This window comes from Micromesistius poutassou, assembly GCF_964030765.1.
Source record: "Micromesistius poutassou genome assembly, chromosome: 5".
Lineage (NCBI taxonomy): Eukaryota > Metazoa > Chordata > Actinopteri > Gadiformes > Gadidae > Micromesistius > Micromesistius poutassou.
Genome location: NC_140275.1, coordinates 21,090,844 through 21,115,004, shown reverse-complemented (window position 1 = coordinate 21,115,004; position 24,161 = coordinate 21,090,844). Strand labels below are relative to the sequence as shown.

Here is a 24,161-nt window from a genome sequence, read left to right as displayed (position 1 = left end):
GGAGCTACTCTTATCTTTGTTTGTATACATGCTGCCGTTAGCCTCAATGCTCCGACACGCAGATGTGCATCAAAAACTAAAACAACAACAACAACAAAAACAATTAACATAAAACAAGCTCTATGCATGAGATGATGATGGACTGGACAACGACAGCTTTGGCTTTGATCAAAACCCCGCCCCCCCCCCCCCCACTAGAAGTAGAGACCCTGCTGGCACATCTCATCCACATCCCACGTGAATCCCCCCGACCCCCCCGACCCTCTGACCCCCCCCGGTGGAGTACGAGTCCCGGCCAGGAGCGGGGCCCCCCCCCCCCCGAGCACGCTACCCACATCTGATGCAGAACCATGCAGTGTGCGGTCGGGCTGCACAGGGGAGGACGGCAGTGGGGTGGTGGGAGGGGAGGGGAGGGGAGGCAGCATAAGGCCAGGACTGGGGTTGCTATGGGGACAGGATTGGATGGAAGGGAGAGGGTGGGGGGGGGCAAAGAGGGAAGCACGTGACGTGGTGGATGGGCGGGTGAGAGGTCAGCAGTGTTGCGACACAAACCCTTTGTCATGGTGCGCAGGTTAGATGGTGGAAAAGCTGTGCCACACTGCAGGCATGTCACACTCTGAGTCAGAGGGTGTGTGTGTGTGTGTGTGTGTGTGTGTGTGTGTGTGTGTGTGTGTGTGTGTGTGTGTGTGTGTGTGTGTGTGTGTGGTGCTAGGAGGGGGAGGGTTGCTAGGAGGGGGAGGGTTCTGTCTGGGAGGAGGACGGGTACGGGGGGGGGGGGGGGGGGGGGGGGTGGGGTAGGGGGGAGGGAGGGAGGCACGGGGATCTCACCAGACCTCCTGGACAGGCTCTCTTCCACTGTGGAGGAGAGGGTACACAATGGAGAATGTCACATGGGCCAATAGGGCGACACACACACACACACACACACACACACACACACACACACACACACACACACACACACACTAAGAGCGCCCTCTCTTAATGGGCTGCGGGCCTTTTTGAGGAGGAGACCGGGTGGAACGGAGAGCTTGCAGGGACTGAGCATGAGAACGGGAGATTGGGAGCGACAGATCGGTTTTAAAAATAAGTTCCTGTCCACGACGTTTCCCCCGCCCCCCCCGAATAGTGCTGAGCCCCAGAGATGACGAGCGGGACCGTTAACGGTTTCGATCAAAGGAACACAGAGCCGACAGCAGCAAGCGATGAGGGGATGGGCTGCAGATAGCGGAGACAGAGCCCGTGTTATTATCTCACACTCATGATAGGAGCACTGGGGGCCGCACAGCACAGGGTGACCGTTGTTCCTACGCCTTCAAAACAAAACACGGAGAACAAACTCACACAACTCAAAGAGTTGGGGGGGTGGGGGGGGGGGGGGGTGGGTGTGTGTGCGTGTGCGTGTGTGTGTGTGTGTGTGTTTTACCTGCAGTGATGCTTCCTGCTGGCCAGCCAGAAGCGGCTCTCACAGCGGTAGCACTGGGCGGCCAGTGGTCCGGGTACCAGCGTGGTCACCTGCAAACAGGCAGCAAGCCACCACCTTAGGGGCGTGCCTTAACCCCTGACTGGGGCAATGCTCTGCAGCCTTCAAAATTGATGCAAATATAGCATGTGGAACGGCGCATCAAATCTGAGCAGCAATTTATTTAATACCCACAGGCCTCCCAGACACATGTAGTATATTGCCACGGTGTGTGTGGACGGTGAAGCTCTGTCTGAGCAGCGCTTATTTAATGCCTACGTCCGAGTGTGGCTCTCCTACAGTATAAGTACGGGGAGTGGCGGGTTTCATATACAACATCGCTCATTAGAACGCAAAGTTACACAACAACGGTACTAAAAAAAGAACATCAAATTGGCGTGGGTCGTAACCATGGAGATTTCACGCCCCCCCCGTTTCCTAAAACTTGTGTTTGAGTTCCATCTGAAACAGTGGGCTCCTCCCTGGCTCTTTAAGAACAATCTGAACACCAGCTATGGGTGTTCAGATTGCTGTGATGTGCTCCTTCAAATTTCCTTCACTGTCCTTACTTTTCTCATTATCTTGAGGTTCGGGTTATCATTTATATGCAGACTCTCTCTTTATTTTTTAATCTGTATTCTCCCAGTGCTGCTCTAAGAGACCCTGCGTGCCCCCACCCTGACGGAGCCTAGTCTTTCCGTGACCGACAGAGTGACCGCTGTACCTCCGTGTCCTGCTTGTCCACCTGCTCCCAGCTGCCTCCGACAGCAGCTCTGTGCTGCAGTGTGAGAGACAGTTGGGGTCCAGGTTGTAGTCCGAGTCCACCATGGAGGTCTGCACAGAAGGGGGCGCGCGCACGCACACGCACACGCACACACACACCACACACACACACACACACACACACACCACGATCACAACACCTGATAAGAACCACCCTGTTGTTCACAGATCCATTTCCTGACGGGTTTCTACACGGTCTGCAGATGACTCGACTCGAATAAAGAAGATAAGAAGAATGGGGATAAGATAATAAACATTTGAAGGAACAAACAGCGCGACGGATCGCTGTAATCTGGATGGAAGCAATCTGGACGGCGGCAAAAATACTATAAAAAAAATTATATTTATAACTAATATTCGGAGGACACGCCTTCATATCACAGCCCGACCCACATTAGAACATGGTCTAACTGTACGTAGTGTGGGTCTCAGTGACGGCGTGGCCAGCGGGGGTGCGTGAGGTGACGGGACAGCGGTGTCCGGTGCCTCACCCCTTCGTCTCCCTGGTCCCCGTTGAGCCGCGGGCAGCCCCCGTGCTGCTGGTTCTCCAGCCGCGTGCGCAGCTCCTGCATCTGCCTCTTCAGGCTCTCCACCTCCTTCTGGTGGCACGCCTCCATCTGCCGCAGCCGCTGCTGGATGGCGTCGGGGTGCAGCGTCAGCCCGTCGTCGTCCAGGTGCAGGCGCGACTGCTGCTCGGGGCTGCCGGCGGCGCGGCAGCCCGCCGGCATGTGGGTGCAGCGGTGCGGGCAGAAGCCGCGGGGCTGCGGGCCCAGGGAGCCGCAGCTGGCCAGAGACGCCTGCCTGCTCAGCGGGCCCCGCTCGGCGGCGGCGGCGGCGGAGGCTTTGGCCCAGGCGGGGGCCCCGTTGCAGGGCTCGGCGTCCGGGGCCTCCCCCCCGTTGCACAGCCCCTCGCCGTTGGTCGTCTGGAAGGCACTGAGGGGGGAGGGCCGCTTGTTGTGGACCCCGCTGGGAGTCCTGGCGCCCGCCTGCTCCTGCCTGGCCTCCAGGCCGTTGTGCCTGGCGGCGGGGGGGGGCGGGGGTCTGCCGGCCGGGGGGCCGGGCGGCGACGGCGCCGCCGGCTCCAGCGGGCCGCAGGGCTCGTCCGTCAGAGTCTCGGTGGAGCTCTCCATGAGAGACGCCGTCTTGCCGGCCGGCACCGGGGGCTTCGGGGGCTCGCCGCAGTGGCAGCCGAGCCCGGGCTCTACCAGGGCGCCGCCGGGGAAGCCGTTGGTGTGAGTTTTGCGGGACGCAGCGTCCTCCGGCTCCAGAGGCCACGCCGACGGCCCCTTTGGCTGTGGCTCGGTACAACCGTCCATCACCTGCTTCACCAGCTCTTCTAGGATCTTCTTAACCACGTCCGCCTCCAGGCTCTGCTGCTTCTGCTCCGTGTCCTCGGACGCACTGCTGGGGAGGAGGGGGACGCCCGGGGAGTCGCCCTCTGCTGCCGACTCCGGCGCCCCGTCCTCTGCGGCGTAGCCGTTGCACAGCGGCGCGCTCTGCTTCTCCGTCCCGCCGTCGACCTCCGCGCGCTCCTCGTCGCTCTCTACACTTTCTATACCTTCTATACCTTGCCCTAGGTCTGGGTCTCCGTGGGAGACGCCCTGAGCCACGCCCTTCTCTCTGTGGACGGCCGTCGCCGCCGCTGCCGCCGCCGCCGCCGCCGCCTCCTCCTCCTTGGTGGCCTCCCGCAGGATGTTCTCCATCTGGCCCTCCGCCACGCCCAGCGCCACCGACAGCTCCGCCTCCTGGCGCTCCGGAGTCTCCGCCCCCGGGACGCCGGGCGACTGCGGCCGCTGCGAGCCGGGCCCCCGCGCCTCCTGCGGCTGGGGCTCGGGCTCCACTGTGTCCGCATACATCAGACCGTCGGCCTGGTCCTCCTGGTCCTCCGGGCCCCCCGCCCCGCCGCCGCCGCCGTCGGGCCCCGCGCTGACGCCGCTGAGCTCCAGGGAGCGGCGGTCCTGCCACTTCTCGTTGAGGCTGGGGTCGCTGGAGCGCCGGTTGGGGGCGGGCATGCTGCCCAGCTCGCAGGCGCTGGGCAGGTTGTCGAAGGAGCGGGTCTTGGGGCGTCTGCGTTGAGGAGAGAGGAGAGAGGGTGAGACACTGCTAATACGTTCACATTCAGGGCCTTTAGCAGAGGCTTTGATCCAGAGTGACTTACAATCAGTACATTTGTCAGAAGAAAGAGAAACAATATATCGCCGTCGGTACGGTAAATATGTTAGGTTAACCCATTCCCCGTGTACAACAAAGACGGCTAGGATAAGATGCTACACAATGCTAAGTACTATTTTTAAGTGCAAAGATAAGGATGCAATACAATAAATGCATACATTAAGTGCCAGGACGTACAACATACAATAAGTGCATAAGAGGGGTGTGGAGGGGTAGAGGGGTGTGGAGGGGTGGGTGGGTAAGGGGGGAGGCTATGCAGAGTCTAGGTGAACGCTGAACAAGTGAGTCTTCAGCCTTTTTGCAGAAGCTCATACACAAGGCAATGGTTCACCGTCTTGCGAGTGGCACAGTGGCCAAAGTCGTTCCCAGCACCGACGTACAAAAGGACCCTCGCTTTAACAAGCGGAACGTGAACCTGTTCTCCCCTAGTGACCGTCGGCGGCTGCTTTGGGATCCCATGCCGATAGAGAAGCATTGGCAGACCAGGGGACTGCTGGTCTCTAGGTGGTGGTGGTGATGCTGGGGTGGATCTCATGGTGCAGTGAGAGCCAGGTGGACGGGTGACGGGTGACGGTGGACGGGTGATCGAGGGGGGGGGGCTGACCTGCCGAGGGTGGCTTCCTCCGCGTTGGAGCCGGGCGCCGGGTAGTGCGCGCACGAGTCGTCGCTGGGCGTGGTGGGGGAGGAGCTGGGAAGGTAGACGGCCGTCCAGAGCATCAGGTTGCGCACGTGGCACACCGGGTGCAGCACCTGGAGAGGAAATCAGAACCACTCTGTGAGGACCCATGTCTCCAATCAAAGTTGTTCTGGAGCAAATCATCAAATCATAAACCTAAATCATAAATAGAAGATTGTAGATACAAGAACCGCGCCTTGGAATGCAACCGCCGAGGAAAACAATGTCACCACAAAAAGAGAAACACAACCGACTCCCCAGAGGGTAGACTGAGGGTAATTATTCTAGATTTAGTGCCTGGAACCCACTGACAAAGCAATGCAAAGCATTACGCAACACCGCCACAATCTGCATTCCCACAGAGCCTCTGTGGGCCTCTCAGCATCTGATCCCTGACACCCACGTCCCTGGGGTGAAGGGTCTTCAGACTCTTCCCGAGGGGGCCGAGGGAGGGGGGGGGGGGGGGGGGGACGTACCGTCTCGGACTGCGAGGAGTAGAGCATGTTGCGCAGGGCGCGGTTGCCGCTGCGCAGCAGGGACCAGACGGAGCAGGTCCTCTCCTGCACGTGGCGGTCCTCCCGCTCCTTGCCGCTGTTGCACAGGAACGTGCCGAACAGACACGAGTAGGCGTGCTGCACCAGCTTCACCTGCACACGCACGCACGCACGCACGCACACGCAGAGGCACACACACACACACATGTAATTATACACCCATGAGCTGCTATTTAGGAGCTTGTAAATACCCTAGTATGATCATAAATCTCCTCAGATTTGATTATAGGACAGACCCAACCACAACAAGCAATAATCACCCCCCCAACAGGAATTGCATATTGGAAGACAGATGTGGCGGAGGACTTGGGAATCTCTCTGTGTCGTTTGTGGTGATCTAAATCGAAACTTCCCAGCGGAAACAAATGCTCAGACCACGGCGGATCTCCCTGAATGTTTATAGCACTACTGGGGAGTGACGACTGACCAGGAAGGCCTCGTTGAACTCGAAGGAGCAGGGGAACTGCCTCTGCAGCTGGTGCACGCAGTCCAGCCACTGCAGGAAGACCGGGCAGCGCTCGTTCACGTCCTCAGAGTTCTCCCCGTGGCCGCAGCGGTCGGCGAACTTGTGGCCGAAGTCCAGCCAGTCGGTCTCCACCAGGACCTGGAAGCCCTGCGAGACGCACGTGTACGCACATGCACACACACACACACACACAGTGCAATTAGTTAGGTTTGCAAACCAGGCGTTTTGCATGGGTACTGTCGTCTTACAGGAAAGCACAGAACTAATTGTTCCAACTTAACAGTTTAGTTTGCAAACACAGAAACAAAACAAAGGAGGGTTGACCCTAACCCTAACCCTTACATGAGTTGTGTTATATATTTATTTTTTTTACCATGTATTATTTAGTCAAGTATTTTCTAACATTGTGGGAACTTTTGCGAGCACTATATATAGTCCATTCCAGAAAATAATGAAATAAAAAGAATGAAATCCCAGCTAGACTGAAGTAATGCGTAACCAAAACACCGCAGACAACACACACCAACCCAACCCCCCCGCCGGCCTAAATCACGGACAAACACTGCAATGCAACCACCAGGTCCACACGGCCTGCTTTTTGTTTTGTTGGCCTCTATCTCTGGGCGGCCGTACCTCGATGGTGCGGTAGTACGGGTCCAGGAGCATCTTGGAGAGCGCCACGATCTGGGGCGTGCGGTCCCAGCCGTCGGAGCAGTGCACCATGACGGGCCGGTGGTCGCGGTCCACGGCGTTCACCGCCAGCAGCGCCGCCTTCAGCAGCAGGGACAAGTGCTGCAGCCACTTGGTGCTCTCCAGGGCCGACAGCCAGCTGGGGGGCGGAGGGGGGGCGGAGGTCAGAAAATTTGGATTAAGTTAAAAGTTACCCTTTATTGTCCCTTTTTGGGGGAAATTCTTTCTCTGCTTTTGACCCATCTGGGAGCCGGTGAACACCCGGAGCAGTGGGCAGCCGCAGTGCAGCGCCCGGGGAGCAGGTGGGGGTTTCAGGTGCCTTGCTCAAGGGCACCTCATCCGTGGATGAGGACATAGGAGAGTGCTGCACAACCACTCCCCCGTCCATATGTTTGTCTACCGGTCGGGATTCGAACCAGCCACCCTCCGGTTACCGGTCCAACTCTTTAACCAGTAGGCCACGGATGCCCCCAGGGCAGGTCATTGAGGAAATGAATGTGAACTTGATCTGCTCTCAATGAGCGATTGAGATTAGGAAGCAAGAAAGGGTGAATAATGTCAGACTGAATTCATCGTTGTGGATATCATTGTATGTGTGTGTGTGTGTGTGTGTGTCCGTCCATCTGTGACAACCCAAATACATATGTATATGAAATGGGTTTTAAACTGATCAATCCGATTTTATGGTAGGCTTTGATATAAAGCTAAACAGGCAATACAAGTTTAAGTGTCATCGACTCAAGACAAGCCCGTCATTGGTTAAGACACACCTTCAAGAGGGAAGCCTGGTTGTCATTTAAATGCAAATCCGAGCTGTGCTGCCCTGTTGCGTCTAGTCGAAGTATAGTATAGTGGAAAAACACTAGATGGGTATTCTTAGCTATAGTCATGTTTTCCTTTCAATTTCAACTTTTTTTCCCCCTATATTTGGAGAAAGGCAAACAGAGCAGGCTATGGATGACGCATCTTTGTGCTGGTGAGGCTGTATAAACACCACATCGTCTTAAACCAAGCTGCACCACAGCCACTCATTATCACACTTGAACGTGAACGCTACACCCTGTTGATCTGTAGAGTCACAGTACACTACAGTACAGTACACTACAGGGGCTAGACTCTGGTTAGTGGGGATGTACAGAGAGAGGGAGGAACTGAGACTGAGAAGAGAGAGCGAGAGAGGTAGAGCAATGAAGAGTCAAAGAAAGAAGAGAGATCAAAATCATCTGCACGGAACGGTGCCAAAGATTCTAAAACGGGCCTCAGATGTTCCGGATCGATGGGTCAAAGCTGATTTAACGAGGAAACAGACAAACACATTCAGCACTGGTTGAGAAAAATACCTGGGGTTCTGCTTCAAGAATATTTTGTTTTGTCTCTAGTTAGAAAGATAAAGAGAGACAGATACAGAGACAGAGACAGAGAGAGAGAGAGACAGAGAGAGAGAGAGAGAGAGACAAAGGGAGACAGAGAGAGAGAGAGAGACAGACAGACAGAGACAGAGACAGAGAGAGAGTGAGAGACAGAGAGAGAGAGAGACAGACAGACAGACAGACAGAGAGAGAGAGAGAGTGAAAGAGACAGACACAGAGAGACAGGGAGACAGAGAGAGAGACAGACAGACAGAGACAGAGAGAGAGAGAGTGAGAGAGAGATGGAGACAGACAGACAGACAGACAGACAGACAGACAGAGAGAGAGTGAAAGAGACAGAGAGACAGAGACAGAGAGAGATGGAGACGGAGAGAGACAGACAGACAGACAGACAGACAGAGAGAGAGAGAGTGAAAGAGACAGACACAGAGAGACAGAGAGACAGAGAGAGAGACAGACTCACTTGGCTGGATCAGGCATCTGGGTGCAGAGAAAACGTAGGGACTGGAAACTCTTGCGGATGGAGTGGATGTTGGCCATGCCCATGAACACCACCTCGCAGTTGGGGTAGTACTCTGCAACAGCCGGGGAACAGGCGTCAACAACAGCAGGGAAACACGTGTCAACAACCAGTCAAAACAATGCCACCAATGTTTTAAAGCTGCTGTAGGTCCGATATGAGAGTTGGAAAGAGAGAGCAGCGTGGTACAGACTAGAGCAACATTTAAAACATTAACTCTACCAAATCAAAATGGTCCCGTACAGATGTGGCAGTCAACCCCAGGAGTTACTATCTCAGCACAATTTCTTACCGATTATCCTCTAATTACAGCTCTCTTCTAATTATAAGAGCTTCATAATTAAACAATAAATACAATAATTATGTTTTTATCAACTATATTTAAAAGAGTTACATTTATCTCAGGAAACCGCACTATGTCTGCTCTGAATGGCATTACGCATTTTCACCCAACTAAGTGTCTGCTTTGAACCGTGTTTGGCTACCCTTCAGAGGAGGATGAACAGGAATCGTTAGCTCAATGCATTCCATCCTGATGTAGCCATTGCTCCAGATAACTAGGGGTTAGGGTTAGACAACCACGGTGGGCGCCACTGGGGGGCGCCGGAGGGATGCATCCTACCTGGGCACTCGCAGCCTCCCCCCTTGGCCCGGTTGGCCACGGCGGCGGCGTAGGAGCGGGCGTCCAGGATCAGCAGCTTGTGGGGCTGGATGGCCAGCGTCTCCACCTCAGAGTTGTTGGTCACCGAGGACTCTGATGCAACACAACAACAACAACAGGCTCACTGTAACCGCCAGTCCTTTTCATGTGTTTCTAGTCTTTGTTATTCAACGTCTCCATTTAGATCCTTTCCAAAGGTGTTACTATTACTCAGATCCATACAGACTTCATCATCACGTGAATGTATACACCCCCATGGGAGAGGCACCCAAAAGTTTTCTCTCATCCCAATAAAAAAAAAGCAGCGAGCAAGAAAGGGAGGCACTCTATCCAAATCAATTATGAATAACCAAAACGTGACAGAGTTATTTTAAGGCGAACCCCTGGAGGCAGATTCATTAGCAGGAGATTGATTCATGAATCTCCAGTGGAGGTTTGATACAGGGTTCCCCAGAGGACGGGTTTTGATGGATGTCTGATGTTTGTGTGCACAGCAGATCTGTCAGACGTGCCCTGGCAGGCCATATTGCTCAATGCTGTCTGATGCAAAAAGCACAGATAGTGAGGCTGCAGAGCTGCTGCTGTGTGTGTGTGTGTGTGTGTGTGTGTGTGTGTGTGTGTGTGTGTGTGTGTGTGTGTGTGTGTGTGTGTGTGGATATAATTGTAGGGATGGTGGATATATTTAAGGAATGTCAATGTGTGTGGGGACATGTGTACAGCAAGAGATAACGACATGGGAAGAGAGAGAGAGAGAGAGAGAGAGAGAGAGAGAGAGAGAGAGAGAGAGAGAGAGAGAGAGAGAGAGAGATGTAGAGACAGAGACAAGGGGAGAGAGAGAGACAAGGGGAGAGAGAGAGAGAGAGAGAGATGTAGAGACAGAGACAAGGGGAGAGAGAGAAAGATAGATGTAGAGACAGAGACAAGGGGAGAGAGAGAGAGAGATGTAGAGACAGAGACAAGGGGAGAGAGAGAGAGAGAGAGAGAGATGTAGAGACAGAGACAAGGGGAGAGAGAGAGAGAGAGAGAGATGTAGAGACAGAGACAAGGGGAGAGAGAGAGCGAGAGATGTAGAGACAGAGACAAGGGGAGAGAGAGAGAGAGAGAGAGATGTAGAGACAGAGACAAGGGGAGAGAGAGAGAGAGAGAGAGAGATGTAGAGACAGAGACAAGGCGAGAGGCAGAGAAAGCGATGGATAACGTTTCACCATGAGTGAGCAAGTGCTGAAGCTACTATATAAAATAAGACAAATGGTCCGTTACTAACGGCAGAGTAAGGGTGCCAGTGAATGAGCTTAGGGATTACCGAAGTCTGTATCGGGCAGTGCGGTGCCGTTGGTGTAGCCGCCGCAGTGGGCCAGGTGCTTGCGGTTGATGCCGTCCACAGCGCAGGCCTTGGCGATGGACTGCACCAGGTGCTCGTCGTCTGCGTTCCTCCAGCCCCACCAGCTCACCTCCGGCTGGCCGCAGCGAGCGATCACCGCCCCCGTGCCCTGGTGCCTGGAGGGCGGCGCAGAGGAATCGAGACAAAAAATGTTTATTTACACGGAGCAGTCCGCATCACTTTGAAAAGCCCTTTTCACGGCATGCCGTAAAAAGGGCTGGGTGGATGGGCATCACTTGCTGCACAGAGGTGCCTCTACGCAGGGCTTGGGACACCACAGCACTGGAACTACACACTTCATAAGAGAAAACGTCTACAGAGACGTCGGTAGATAGGTTTCGGTCTAGTCTGGTGTCACGTGTCCCACACACAGAGAACAGGCCAAAGACATGCGGAACAGAAAGAGGAGACAGAACAGCAACGGCAACCGACCTGTACACCACCGCTGGAAACCTCTTCCACGACCGGAAGGCGGCCACATTCTCCAGCTCCTTGTCGGTGATCCAGGCGGGGACCAGCAGCTGCTGGGGGTAGCTGGAGCACAGCCTGGGAGAGGGGAGGCGAGGGGAGGGGGAGACACAGAGACGACGAGAGGGTGCGCTGTGATTGAATCAGCAGAAGACACCTCATACTGGAATGGGCTCTTATCAACGCCTTGTCCTTAAAACTACTTACTGATGGGCTATAATATAAAACTAAATACAACAAAGTCTGTGTGTTGTCTGTGCTAGTTCTGATCTAAATTGATGGGCGTTTGTGACTTGATAAATACATCGATACATCTTCCCAATGCAAGAGGCGGCTTCAGATTAAAACAATGTTTGTCTGCCCGTCTTAAACTAGTGCTGATAGGGAGTGAAATAAACGTGAAACCGCTAAATCTAGGGTTGCTGGTGTCCACAGCGGGGGCGGCCATCGATCATATGTATCAGAGGATCAGGGAATGACGCAGACAGTGAACTCTGGTACTCTGGTACGTTTTAGGGCGGATGTACACAGCACACATGCCTGCAGAGGCTCCACAAGACCCCCGTGCACACTGTTCTGGGTCATGATGTAAAGGACCCTGGGGGGGATTTGTCGGGTGGCCTGGGAGCCAGGGTAGTAAATGCACATTCATGGGGCAGATCCCCATACCTGAATCTACTGTTGATGTCCGATATCCTCCAGGCGTTCTGGGTGTCAAAGCCCATCCGCTCCACCTCGTTCTTGAACCAGGAGGTCACGTGTTCTCCTGCGTAGAAGAGGGGACGGACGACATCAAAAACAGAAGCCGTTTCTCAATTCGCGTTCTCGTGTGTTCTCGTGTACTTGTGTTCTCGGTAAACGTCATCAGTGGTGGCCCAAAGCACTGTTCCAATTCCAAGTACGCGAGTACGCGAGTACTGTCGTAAAACCCGGAAGTGTTCTCGATGCGTTCTCGACGAGGCCGTTCTACCGAGGACGCATCGGAGGTGACTCGTGTGGACTTGGGACCGTTAAATATCCCAGAATGCATCATCGAGTCCGCTGCTGTTCCAATTGCAGGTGCGTACTCGCGTTCTCGGAAGTCTGTACTTGAAAGTCCGGACTTGCCAAGTACGTACTTCCAAGTCCGCGAGTACGTAGTCCGCGTACTTGGTAGTGAGAAACGGCTGTAGAAACAGCTGGGAGGGAGTTGGGTAAGTCTGGGAGAATGGAGGGGGGAGGGGAGGGGCTGGTTGGCAGGGATCGGCCCGAGGTGGGCAGGGGTCACCCCAGGGTGGGCAGGGGTCAGCCCGCGGTGGGCAGGGGTCACCCCGCGGTGGGCAGGGGTCACCCCGGGGTGGGCAGGGGTCACCCCGGGGTGGGCAGGGGTCACCCCGGGGTGGGCAGGGGTCACCCCAGGGTGGGCAGGGGTCAGGACCCCGTGGTCGGAAGCCTTACCTGGCCTGCAGAGCTCGCCGTGCTGCTCCTTCTCCCCGGCGTAGACGTCCATGCACCAGGCGTGGAAGGCGAAGGAGAAGAGGAGCTCCAGGCTGGAGGGGGGCCGCCCCGCCGCACTCAGCCGCTTCAGCCACTCCTGGCACTGCTCCAGGGTGGAGAACTGGCACCTGTGCAGGGTGGAGGTGACGGAGCCGTTAGGACCTCCGCCTACCATCGCTTGCTTTCAATGGGATCGATGAGATTATACAACACTGTACTGTTATGAATTTTGGTCCAGGAAAGGCCGCCGAGACAGGATCGCTTTTAACTCACTTTATTTGGTTAAGGTTATTGGTCTATTGTCTATCGTCTATGAAACAAAAGGAGAGGGATCGTATCTAACACGCGTGGAGCGTCTCTAAGCTTTACATCTAATCGATACGCCGCCCAAGAGATTCTGACCTAAAATGGCGGAGTCCGAGTTAAATAAGAAGGTAGAGGTGGGCGTGTTCTGTGGCTTTAAAAGCCCGCCCCCTTTCATGATCAGCTGTTGCCTGGTTGTGCAGCAGTCTTAAGGCTTATGTTACGTATACTCAGTATTGTGGCTATGGGAGAATATTATGGCTGAAATATGTTACAGTACTGAGAAACTCCAAAGTGATCATTTCATACGTTTGATTATCGGTTGCTGTTTTTTTAATGTTACATTATCATATTATGATCACAACATCATATACATAGGAGATCAGATGGTTTGACTTTTCAAAAGGATGTGTCCATTTGAGGGGTGTGTGTGTGTGTGTGTGTGTGTGTGTGTGTGTGTGTGTGTGTGTGTGTGTGTGTGTGTGTGTGTGTGTGTGTGTGTGCGCGCTGGGCCTACCTGACCACCTTACAGTCCTTACAGGTGACGTGCAGCTGGAAAATGTCCCGGCACTCCACGCTCTCAATCAGCTGCAGAGGCACCTGTTGGGGAACCGGCAGGCTGTCACTCAGCACTGAGGCACGCCCCCATGCTACGCTAATGTCAATACTAATGCTAATGTTAGCATCACTCACACACACACACACACACACACACAAATATAGCATGTGCTCCACAACACCAGCAGGCTGGGAATGCCACCACCACATGCAACCACTTTATGAATTAAGGTTTCAAAGCCGGTTAGTGGCAATCAAAAACAGGTTGTCGATTGTTACGCAATAGTGTCATAAAAAAAAAATATATTAGCATGCCGCGTCGTTATTTGTGCATGAACCCTCGATGGCATTCCACCAACAAAGCTCCAATCCTGCCACCAGTCTCCACAGATCAGCAGACGTGTATCAACGGGCGGAGCTCGGTCAATGTTTATCTGCGGGTTATCGTTGGGCCCAGCGGAGGAGCACGAGAACACGGACATTGCTGTTACACTGGCTTGGCCTCTAGTGCATGCCTCTGCTGGGCTAGGTCGTCCGACAGAAACCGCCGTTTAATGCTGCGCTTCCACACACAGTTCAAAGCCATGCGTGGACGGACAGACGGCCCTGAGCGTGTGGCGGGAGCAGGAAGGAAGAATAACGACCCGACAATATATCCACACACACAATGGGTTATAACATATATGTGTAGCCTGTACAGCAGTGCTGTCCAATCACATCCCTCCAAAACAAACACTATTATGATCCTTTTGCTGGTTGATGGAGCAAGCGTCTTTCTGGAATCCACGACTCCTAGAATGCTGTTGGTTTCCTTTAATCGAGCCATACGAGTTTGAATCCAGGGGATTCCCTTACATGGGAATGGCAGCATCGAGCCCTCCCCAGGATAGACCTCTACCCCTCCTCGCCCACCCTTGGAAGTCATAAAAACGGCCTCCACCTCACCCATTCGCACGGATTAACAGACATGTACGTCCACACGTGTGCACACACGCAAAAGCACATGACAGCCACGTGCACCACCCCACACAGCGTGCAGCACCGCAGGGTACTTACAGACACCTCACAACAACAACTCAGCTAAAAAACAACAGAAAAACAAAAACGGTTATCCAACACAAGTTTGTTGAAATAAAAGTGCTTCGGGCCATCTTGATGGCTGTGCTTCCGTCTGTACATTCTGGCTGCGTCTGAATTTCCGCTCCTCTAATCCAGGCCCCCCCGGCCTGCAAGGCGCCCTTCGTAATAGCCTGGGCTGCTGGGTTAGCGGCCACTCTGTTGTTCCCTCGTCATGCATCTCCAGCTCTCTCCCCTCCCCTCCCCTCCCCTCCCCTCCTCTCCCCTCCTCTTCTCTCCCCTCCCCTCCTCTCCCCTCCTCTTCTCTCCCCGTCTCCCTCTTTCTCATCACCACCTTTCCCACCGCTGGTTGGTCTAGAGGCCAGGGGGTTGTGAGGTCTAGGGGTGCCACATCCACTCAATAAGTGCATGAGTGTTATGACTGCATGAGGGTTGTGTATGAGCGTTATGACTGCATGAGAGTAATGACTGCATGATGGTTATGAGTGCAGGAGGGTAGGGGTGGGCGATATCGCAAAAATATATGACACTTTCTTTCAGGCAGGATCACGATCCAATCACAATTATTTTTCATGTTTTGCAAGTTACTTAACAGTACAACCAAACTAACTTCCTTATTTTTTTTCAAATATGGCCCTATACTGTATGTAATTGACATGCTGGATGGATTCCCCTAAACACTTGTTGCCCTTATTGGTCAGAAATGAGGTCAGATATTACGAGGGAGCTAAAAGCTAAATTGTCTCATTCATAACGGAATAATAACAGAAGTGAAGATGGAATTATGCAAACACTTATAGTTATTCTTCAGTGGTGTTTTGGTGTGGATTGGGGGGGTGGCTGCTCCCTAATAGCTAACCAAGTCATTGGTCCAGTGGTTCCCAACCTGTGGGTCGGCGGTCCCCTGATGTGTATATGGGGTCGCAGGACATCCACTTTGGCAAAACAGTTTATTTTAAACTACACAAAGATGTCCTGTATAAACGGACTGCCTTAGTATTCATAGCCACAGGCAAACTAGTAGTGTGTAGAAGTGTGATGTGATTACGTTCAAAGGGACACTGATATAAATGCTTATTGGGTAAAAACTATTTGAGTTGAAGCAGATGAAGTGTCCCGGCCAAGAAAGGATGGGAACCACTGCATTAGTCGATCAGGAGAAATTAAATAAAAGTTAAATTAAATCAAATACGCCAAGTCATGACCAGCAACGACACTTGTGCTTTGTGGTCTAAACATGGGTTTTTCTATGACTGCAAAGATTTACACAGCTATGAACAAAAATGCCTCTCTGACAGAGCTCCATACATCCACATGCACCAGACACACAGCAAGGTTTCACTCTATACGCTTAGGGAAGGTTAGCATCTAGTTATTTTGACAACCATCAGTTCTACTGCAATTACTTTGTCTAATAATGCATTGTTGATGACCCCCCCCCCCCCACCCCCCATTCATTATCACATTGTTTTGGCTGGCTTTGGCATGCGGTTAGAAAGAAAAAAGTTCCTATTACGGTATCGAAACGCAGAACCGGAAAAAAAAAAAAAAAAAATGGTCCAGTGTGCAAAGTTGAGGTGGCAACTAGTGGTGAGGTTGCAGATTGCAACTAACTGACCCCCCCCCCCCCTCCCTAACCCCCTCTTTCCAACGTCTATGGTGGCATGTACCTGCCTGTATTGTGTATGGCGCAAGTAGGTACTTACAAAATAATGTAATCCTCTACCACAGCATTGGGAAGCCAGGTGTGAAGTGATGAGCTTCTTTCATAGATATATGAATTGTATTGAAAAAGGGACATTAATTTTAATCACACCAAGGTATTTTTTTATGGCTTTTAGCCTGCCAATAAATCTGTTTAACCAATCGCGCTTGGTCCCATGTAATTGTGACCGTTAGTTGGAAGGTGGGAAATATTTCAGATATAATTGGGTACTTCCTAGGAAAGTAGGCAACTAATCATTAGAAATACCTCCTCTAGTACCCTTCCATTCAAGGTACAAGTGTAGTCATCCAAGGTTTATGTTGAACAGTCCAAGTTGTATTCTGCATCCAGAAATAAAGATAGTACTTTCCAATAAGTTACTATTCTTAAATAGTTGTTCATGGCTCGAGCCTTTTATAAAGGGCTCATTAGATTTCCCTTAGTTCACATCTTGGGCCATGGTACATATTTCAAAATACTGGGTCAATTCTTGCAGTTGTTTACTCATGTAATTTCCTCATTTACTCCATGAAATTGAAACATACTTGCACCATACATGCTCTGCAATGTTACCAAGTAAGACATAACAACTGACTCAGTAATAAGCTGAAACTGTCCTGTACAAGGACAAAGCCTTGTTTGATTTCATGTTATTATCAGGCTCTCACCATTTCCCTTGAAATAGAATAGTCCATTGTCCATGCGATTAAAATGAACATGTACCATTAATGTTCCACAACATAACTAAGTAAAAACACTTAACACTTACCTGTGGAAAAACACAGGTAAAGTAGGATGAACTGTCTGAAAAATGAAGCCTTGTTTGTTTCCATGGAATTACCATGATCTAACCCTATACCTGTAACTGGTTATTCCTTGTCCAAGCAATAAACACAAACGTTTAGCATATATGTTCTGCAATGTTGTTAAGTAAGACATGCCCTTTTCCATGCAATATTAAGCTTGCATTGACTTGAATTGGCTCAAGCACACATTCCCTTAAAGCACAGAGCTCAGATTGAACTCCTCTCAGCACTTCCACTGGCAGCGACACGCTTCTTCAATGTTCTCCCCGTCATCATTCTCATTTCCTTTATAACTTCATTTGTGGAGGAAGGATAGGAAGATTGTTGTTGGACTTTCCCGCCGAGCAGACGGCCGGCCTAATTCATTAATAGAATCAAAACGTGAGAATCCATCTTGCCAGGCTTCAAGTTACGCGTTTTTTGTTATAAGAATATTGTTAAACCCTGGTAATACCATGGAAAAACAAAAAGCCTTCCTTTAACAGTATATGTTGGGTTTACGAGGGATATGGTTGGAGCCGAGTGATACCAGGGAAGTTTACAGTCTTAAACTGTAGAACATCTGCAAGAATGTACCCAGTGTTTAAAATGATGTACCATGACACTAGAGGAAAACTGTTCCTATCAAGGTTGTTACCAGGTAAGTATTGATGTAATCTTTCAATTTAAATCGAATGAACCCTTTATAAATGGGCGGAGCCATGAACAATAACTATTTGAGAAAAAGTAGTGTATTAGAAAGTACCACCCCAATTTCTAGATTGTACATAATTCAACTTGAGCTTTTAACAACATAAACCTTGTATAACTACAATTGTTACCTTCATTGATGAGTAATAAAGGTGTTTAGTAGAATTGGTTGCCTACTTCACTAGAAAGTACAGAATTATATCAATTTATTACAAACCATACCAACTTTAAACTGTCACAACTACAACTAGAAAACTACTTAGTTGAGTTGATGAGTGAAGTTTCTCTGTAGTAACCTTTACCACTTGTAAACCCATTTACAAGTGGTAAATACCACATAATATATAATCATTTAACATATTTTTACATTTTAGGTGAATACTTCGTAATCAGGGGACTGTAATAAAAATGTGCGGCCCTTTGCCACACATCTCTGTAGTTAATATTGAAGCAATAGTGACATTTTGTGGTCTATGGACAAGAATTTAATACATTTTTGTTTTCTTGTGTTTACAAATCCTGAGAATGATAGAAGGAGGAAGAAGAAAAGGAGAACTGAAGGAGTGCAGCTCAACCCCTTGGCTGGTTGCTCAGCAGCAGCAGCCAAGTAACCAAACACGGAGGGTAAGATCACCTGCTGCCTTGCTTGTTTATGGGAAACATATTAAACTAGTCGTTGATGGAAAGTTAGGAACAGTATTAAATGTCTAAATGGTGGGGTTCTGAAACACTAACCCTTATACAACAGTTACATGTAGAACCTTTAAAGAAGGTGGACCCCCTTTTTTGCGCTCCCTCACTTTCTCCAACAAAGCAAACGGCAACAAAAACACTAGAACTGCAGCAACGAGAGCGAGAGAGAGCGAGAGAGAGCGAGAGAGCGAGAGTGAGAGCGAGAGAGAGAGAGAGAGATCTGCGTGCCCCTCCCCACCCATACTCATTTGACCCAACACGGTGAAATGGGTGGGTAACACGGGACGGATTGCTTTAAGCCACTTACTAGAGCGGTATAAATATAGTTAGCGGTATGGTGTGGAATTTTGCTTTGATCAACACTGTGGACACTGCTTCCACTCTGTCCTCCGTATCGTACACGGCACACGGTAGGAGGCTGCCGTTAAGGTCATCCTCTAAAACGCTACCAAACTATTGGTGTATTTAGTGGACTTGACTCACATTAACCACAGACTCCTTGAACTTGATGTGGAGCCGGTAGTTGGACATGGCGATGATGGCGTCCTCCGCCCTCCCCACGTACTCCGTGAACTCGCCATGCAGCTGGGAGAAGGGAACCTGGCATGGAGGCAGGTAGAGAACCATACACACACAATCAGAACCATAGCCTCCACTTTAACATAAACGTAGTGGAATGTATGCTGTTCAACAACAAAACATCATGCTAACTTTGTCGGTAATCGTTGCTGTAAGAATGTGTGCTTTATATTTTAGAGGCATTCCTGAGCTTGCTAATGCATACTTTCTCAAATTGAAAGCATCCAATACAAAAGACTGGAGTCCAATGCTTAATATTGTTCATGAATTTTTTTTAATGCAAATACCCCAGTTTTCCAGATGTTTTGACTCACCTGCATGTTCTCCTCCTCCAGGACAGGGGACTTCTTGGGGAAGATCTGGTTGGCCTGGACGCACTCCAGGGTCTGCTGGCCCTCCTCCTCCTGTAGGGCCACAAGTAGGGTGAGACAGAACCAACACAATGCGCAACATTCCCCTCAAGTCTCTGTTTGGCCCCAGGAACGAAGGACTAGAAGGATGTGTTGTTTGTTTGACATCTCTCGCAATAAACCCTCAACTTAACACACTTGGGCGCTTCGAATAAACAGTGCCAACTGTTTTCTGCGGTTTCAATTGACCAATAACGAATTCAGGTGCAGCTATCCTCTGACAAGACACCCGAAACCCTTACTTAGGGTTCAGAAGTGGCGAGTGTTTAACAAGCAATGAAAACCAGTTATTTATCAGTTTTCAAAACATCCCCAACAACCTTCCACGAATGTGATTACAGAGACGCATCAAAAGGCTTACGGCACAACCTCTTATTTCCAGAGCGGAAGCTAACTAGTGGGAGCGCCACCATGGAAAACAAAATCCTGGGGAGAAGCCTAGACTATTGAATAAATACTATCATTACGACCAGTGAGTCCAAAGTCTGTCTTTTGTCGATTCCCATACTGGACGGAGGGTATCAAAGTGCTATCAATGTAGTGGAAAAGTGTTAATGCGTCCGAATACAAAACTGAGGTAGGATACAGGGCTCTTAACTAACTCCTTCTTTCACCATCCTCCTAGAACCATCCGGAAATACATCCAAGCCATCCCAAAAAGGAAAGCGGTTATAAAGTATAACCGCTATAAAAGGTTTCAAGAAAGCCTTGTTTTGCTGCACATTGTGAGAGGTCTGTTTACATACAAGTACTGTGGCTGCGATTGTTTTGGCCACGTAACGCTTCAGTGGTGGCCTTTAGAGTGATCGTTATTTGGGAGATTTGCTCTCGCTCGTCTTCACATGGCAGTTAGTTTCACATAAAGCAGAAGGACTCACAGAGGAGCCGGCTTTGCTTTCGGTCGTCTGCTGCTCTCTACTGTGCACTACAGAGCTCATGTCACGAGGCTAGTCTTCCATTTGTATTTCACCAACGTTAAAACAAACTTTTCCGAAATTGTAATCCTTCCCAAACCTGTTTTTTCCGCCTCAAGGCCGACAAGACGTCCTTAAGCTCGAGCCCTCGGTGATTCATATATTTTGGGCCAGCCCAGCCGCATTATAAGGTTATCTGATCAAATGTTAAACATTCTCATTCTAATGGTGTGTCTATTTATTAAATCGCCATCCTACTCGATGCATCACACACATCCATGCACCAGCCCCACTGGCGCCAGACCCGTCCAGTCAATAGATAGAACCATAGACTAAACAATATCTCGCACACCCTCACCAAAAATTCCGATCCCCCTTTTACTTAAGCAAAGACCAGGTTAGATGTGTGGTGCAAATTAAAGTACACTGGTATCCACAACACTAGGACACACCCACTTGCAGAGTGACAGAAACACCCACACACTTCATTGGTTGAAAATTGGACATGGCTGTGGAGGCTGTAATTGCCTGCTGGATAGTAGAGAGGGCTGGTTAGCCACCAAAAAAAAGGAGATAAATAAAAGGCAGGGTTTCCAATTCTGTATACAAAACAAAGCAGACAGCCTACCTAGAGAAGCAGAGTGCTTCCCTAAGAGGCCCTGTAATGACATGCATTGTGAGGAGCTGTACCATGGTCCCCAGGAAGGAGTGGGGTCTTCAGACACAGATGCTCTTCCCTGGGACTGAATCCCAGGCTGTGGGAGAGAAGACAAAAGAGAAAATCAAAAAATCAAATATGCTTCACATCTACTTATCATATAATATATAAAATATATCCCTGTCTTGATTTATTTAAACATATGTTTAAATGTGGTTTGCTTATTGCTTTTTGCGTAGACAACCTGTAAATCAAGGTCTACTTGATTAGATCGACATTTTTCTTTTGCTCCATTGTCAACGGAGTCACAAGACAAGTTGGGTTACAGGGTAACAGTATGTTTTACGAGTACTACTTGGCAAACATTGTATTCTGGAGAAAATTAAAAAATATTGGCAGAGATGGTTGCCTACCCAACCTACTGTCCATCCCCCGCCACAGAGCCAGGGAGCGCTGTACAGAATCAGAGACCATTCAGTATAGAGCCGTACTCATGGGCAGCGCGCACATAATCTGACACCTTGTTACATAACCAGCAGTGTTCTGAAAGCAGGCGCACTCAGCCCTGCCTCTTTGAAAAAAGCCTGCAATCCCCCCCCCACAAGCTTTGCTGCCTTTTTTGCAATCAAGAATCTACTCTCCATTAGCAAATTGTTCTGTTGTGAAAATGAAGAGAGGCAGTAAAATCCAACGAGTCAGCGATTGTGGATTTTCCGGTCTGGATGACCCATATTTCCCTCTCAGATAGTTGCGAAGCCATATTCATGGCAAGGTTATCTCTGATAGTTACTCTGTTGACACTAGTAGATCTTTGGGGTCATGACATCACCCTTATTTGCTCAAGTGTTGAACCACTTATGTTGTTCCCATTTCCTGTTTGTGTGATCTCTGATATCCAAATAATGGTCTATTTGAGTTCATTATTAATCCATACGTCTGATTTACCCTTATCCACTGCTTGGATTACATCTGGAGACTAGCAGATACCAGGCCTGGGAGATGCAAGGGAAGTAAAGGCTGGTGGAGACTTCCACAAACCCACACGAGGGCCAAACATCAAATGCCTCTTGGATACCATTGACTGAGCTGATGTGGCGCCGGTTGCCAACTGGCCCTGCTATAATAAGGTAAGTGGTGAAACAGTCCCACATTAAAATGTCCCAACAGTCAAAGACATGGGCGCCTTGCAAGCACATTTCAAGGGATCATCAAGTGTGCTTCTTATGCATCATATGAAATTCAGAACTGACCCAATCAATTGTTAATTTAAAAAAAACATAGCAGTAAAATTGACACCGAGCTGACCGCAATTTTCAGGAGAGTATTTATTTCATCACTTACCACAAGCAGAAAGCAACAGACGAGGAGGTCTCGCAATCCTGTCCTCAAGGGTTTAGTGGTGGGGCATGGAAATCTGTTAGAGAGAGTCAGCGAACATGCAAGTGATTTAAGACCAAATGTTTTCTTTATAACTCTCTTGGTATTCGGTAAAGTGACAGTGTTCCCCATCCGCTGCAGACTAACCCTACAATAGCCCTTATTATTCAGAGGCAAATATAGATGTTCTGGTGGTAAGGGCAGCCTTTAAATGAGCCAAGAATAGGACACACACCTTCCACATGTTTGGGGGGAATGACATGGAGTCAGTTGGGTCCATTTGGAGTTTATGTAATCCTGCCAGCAAGTAAAGTTTAATCAGTCACATTGGATTGCTTATTAGTTTTCCATCTCCAGTTGAGGATAGAAAACTGGGCATGTGCAGACTTTTTCCAATTAGAGAAAACAGCAAAACTTGACAAAACTGAAATCTGATCTCTGTAAATCCGATCTCAGTAGGTCAGAATAATATAATCCATAGGCATTCAAGTGCATTTTTTAAATACTAGGGTTTGCTAAACCGGAGCTGCTTGAATATCGAAGTGGGCGTACTCAAGCCGGACCCGTCGGTCTACTTAGTAAGCAAATTAATTACCACACTTGGCTATCCAACCAGAGTATCAGAGTCAGGAACTACACTCAAGGCTGTCTCAAGCCGATAAAGCATATCTCCAGCACACACTCGCAGGCTATGTTTACCGCATCGGGATCATGAGAGCCGTGGCTGCGACCCAGAGCGGGTCCAGACCGGGTCCATGTTAAGAGGGGCACAGAGCAGGCTAAGTCCATTAGAGCCTTAACGTGACTCCTATCCCGCGACAGGCCACTGTGTATTACAACATGAAGCATTATTCAGCAGATTATTGTGTACAGTCAGAAACCGTAAATAAAATACAAAACGATAAGTGATCAAGGGAAGTAATGGTAGATTTAAAAAAAAAAAAGCCATAGGGAGGGACAACGTAGACGGATCGAATATTTCTAAACATCGGATTATAAATGTATGCAATGTAACAATGTAGCGTGCATTGCTAGCAGCAATACATAGAATTGTTAAACGATGTCATGTTTACGTTGTCGCGTTTATTCAAAACACTGTGCTGGGACGTGCTCACGTTGAACAGCTCGGGGAAACAGCCAGGATAGCGCAGCACTAACGTGACAGACAGATAATGCCATGACACACATTTGTTATCTGTATTTATTATCTGCGAGGGAGCGAAAGAGCGCTGCACAGGCGGCGGTGTTGCTTTTAGTCGCTGTTGAAAAACTTCCCGTCAACCCCGGGTTAAGTTAAGCTAGAATAACCCTGAGCCCCTAGTGTCTAGTTATCCACCACTCACTGGACTAACCGGACCGTGGTCAGGGGTCTCATTGGGATTAGGAGTAGTTCTGTTTTTAATGCAGACCTAACAGTTGTGTCTGTTAGCTAGCGGCGCTACGGCGGCTCACCGGAGAGGTTTTGTTGTTGTTGTGAGATGGAGGGCGGACCCCGACGCGGAGGCCTCTGCTGAGCGGAACAGCCACCGGCAGACTCGCCGCGGACGGGGAGCACTTAGAGCCAACGGTTCAGTCGAAGATCAGTGCAGCCAATCAACAATGAAAAACACCGGATCAAATAAACATTAGTCATATCCGAGCCGAAGCCAGTTTTCACTGCGCCCAGGTCGGGCGCCGAGCAGTGTTCTTCGTCGTCGCCATCGCCGCGAATA

General features: G+C 50.1%; 1 protein-coding gene across 1 annotated transcript in view; it reads right to left on the bottom strand.

Annotated features, from left to right (window-relative positions):
- Positions 1–24,161, bottom strand: part of mtmr3 (myotubularin related protein 3) — a 28,873-nt gene extending 4,712 nt beyond the window's left edge. Inside the window, 21 exon segments of the mRNA XM_084468696.1 lie at positions 829–855; positions 1,427–1,515; positions 2,187–2,221; positions 2,224–2,296; positions 2,737–4,312; positions 5,022–5,167; positions 5,570–5,740; positions 6,075–6,260; positions 6,747–6,942; positions 8,637–8,748; positions 9,316–9,447; positions 10,658–10,851; positions 11,168–11,281; positions 11,873–11,969; positions 12,641–12,807; positions 13,500–13,582; positions 18,995–19,111; positions 19,405–19,494; positions 21,105–21,169; positions 22,414–22,486; positions 23,902–24,161. Coding sequence (XP_084324822.1) covers positions 829–855; positions 1,427–1,515; positions 2,187–2,221; positions 2,224–2,296; positions 2,737–4,312; positions 5,022–5,167; positions 5,570–5,740; positions 6,075–6,260; positions 6,747–6,942; positions 8,637–8,748; positions 9,316–9,447; positions 10,658–10,851; positions 11,168–11,281; positions 11,873–11,969; positions 12,641–12,807; positions 13,500–13,582; positions 18,995–19,111; positions 19,405–19,494; positions 21,105–21,107 — 3,608 coding nt within the window. The 5' untranslated portion in view covers positions 21,108–21,169; positions 22,414–22,486; positions 23,902–24,161.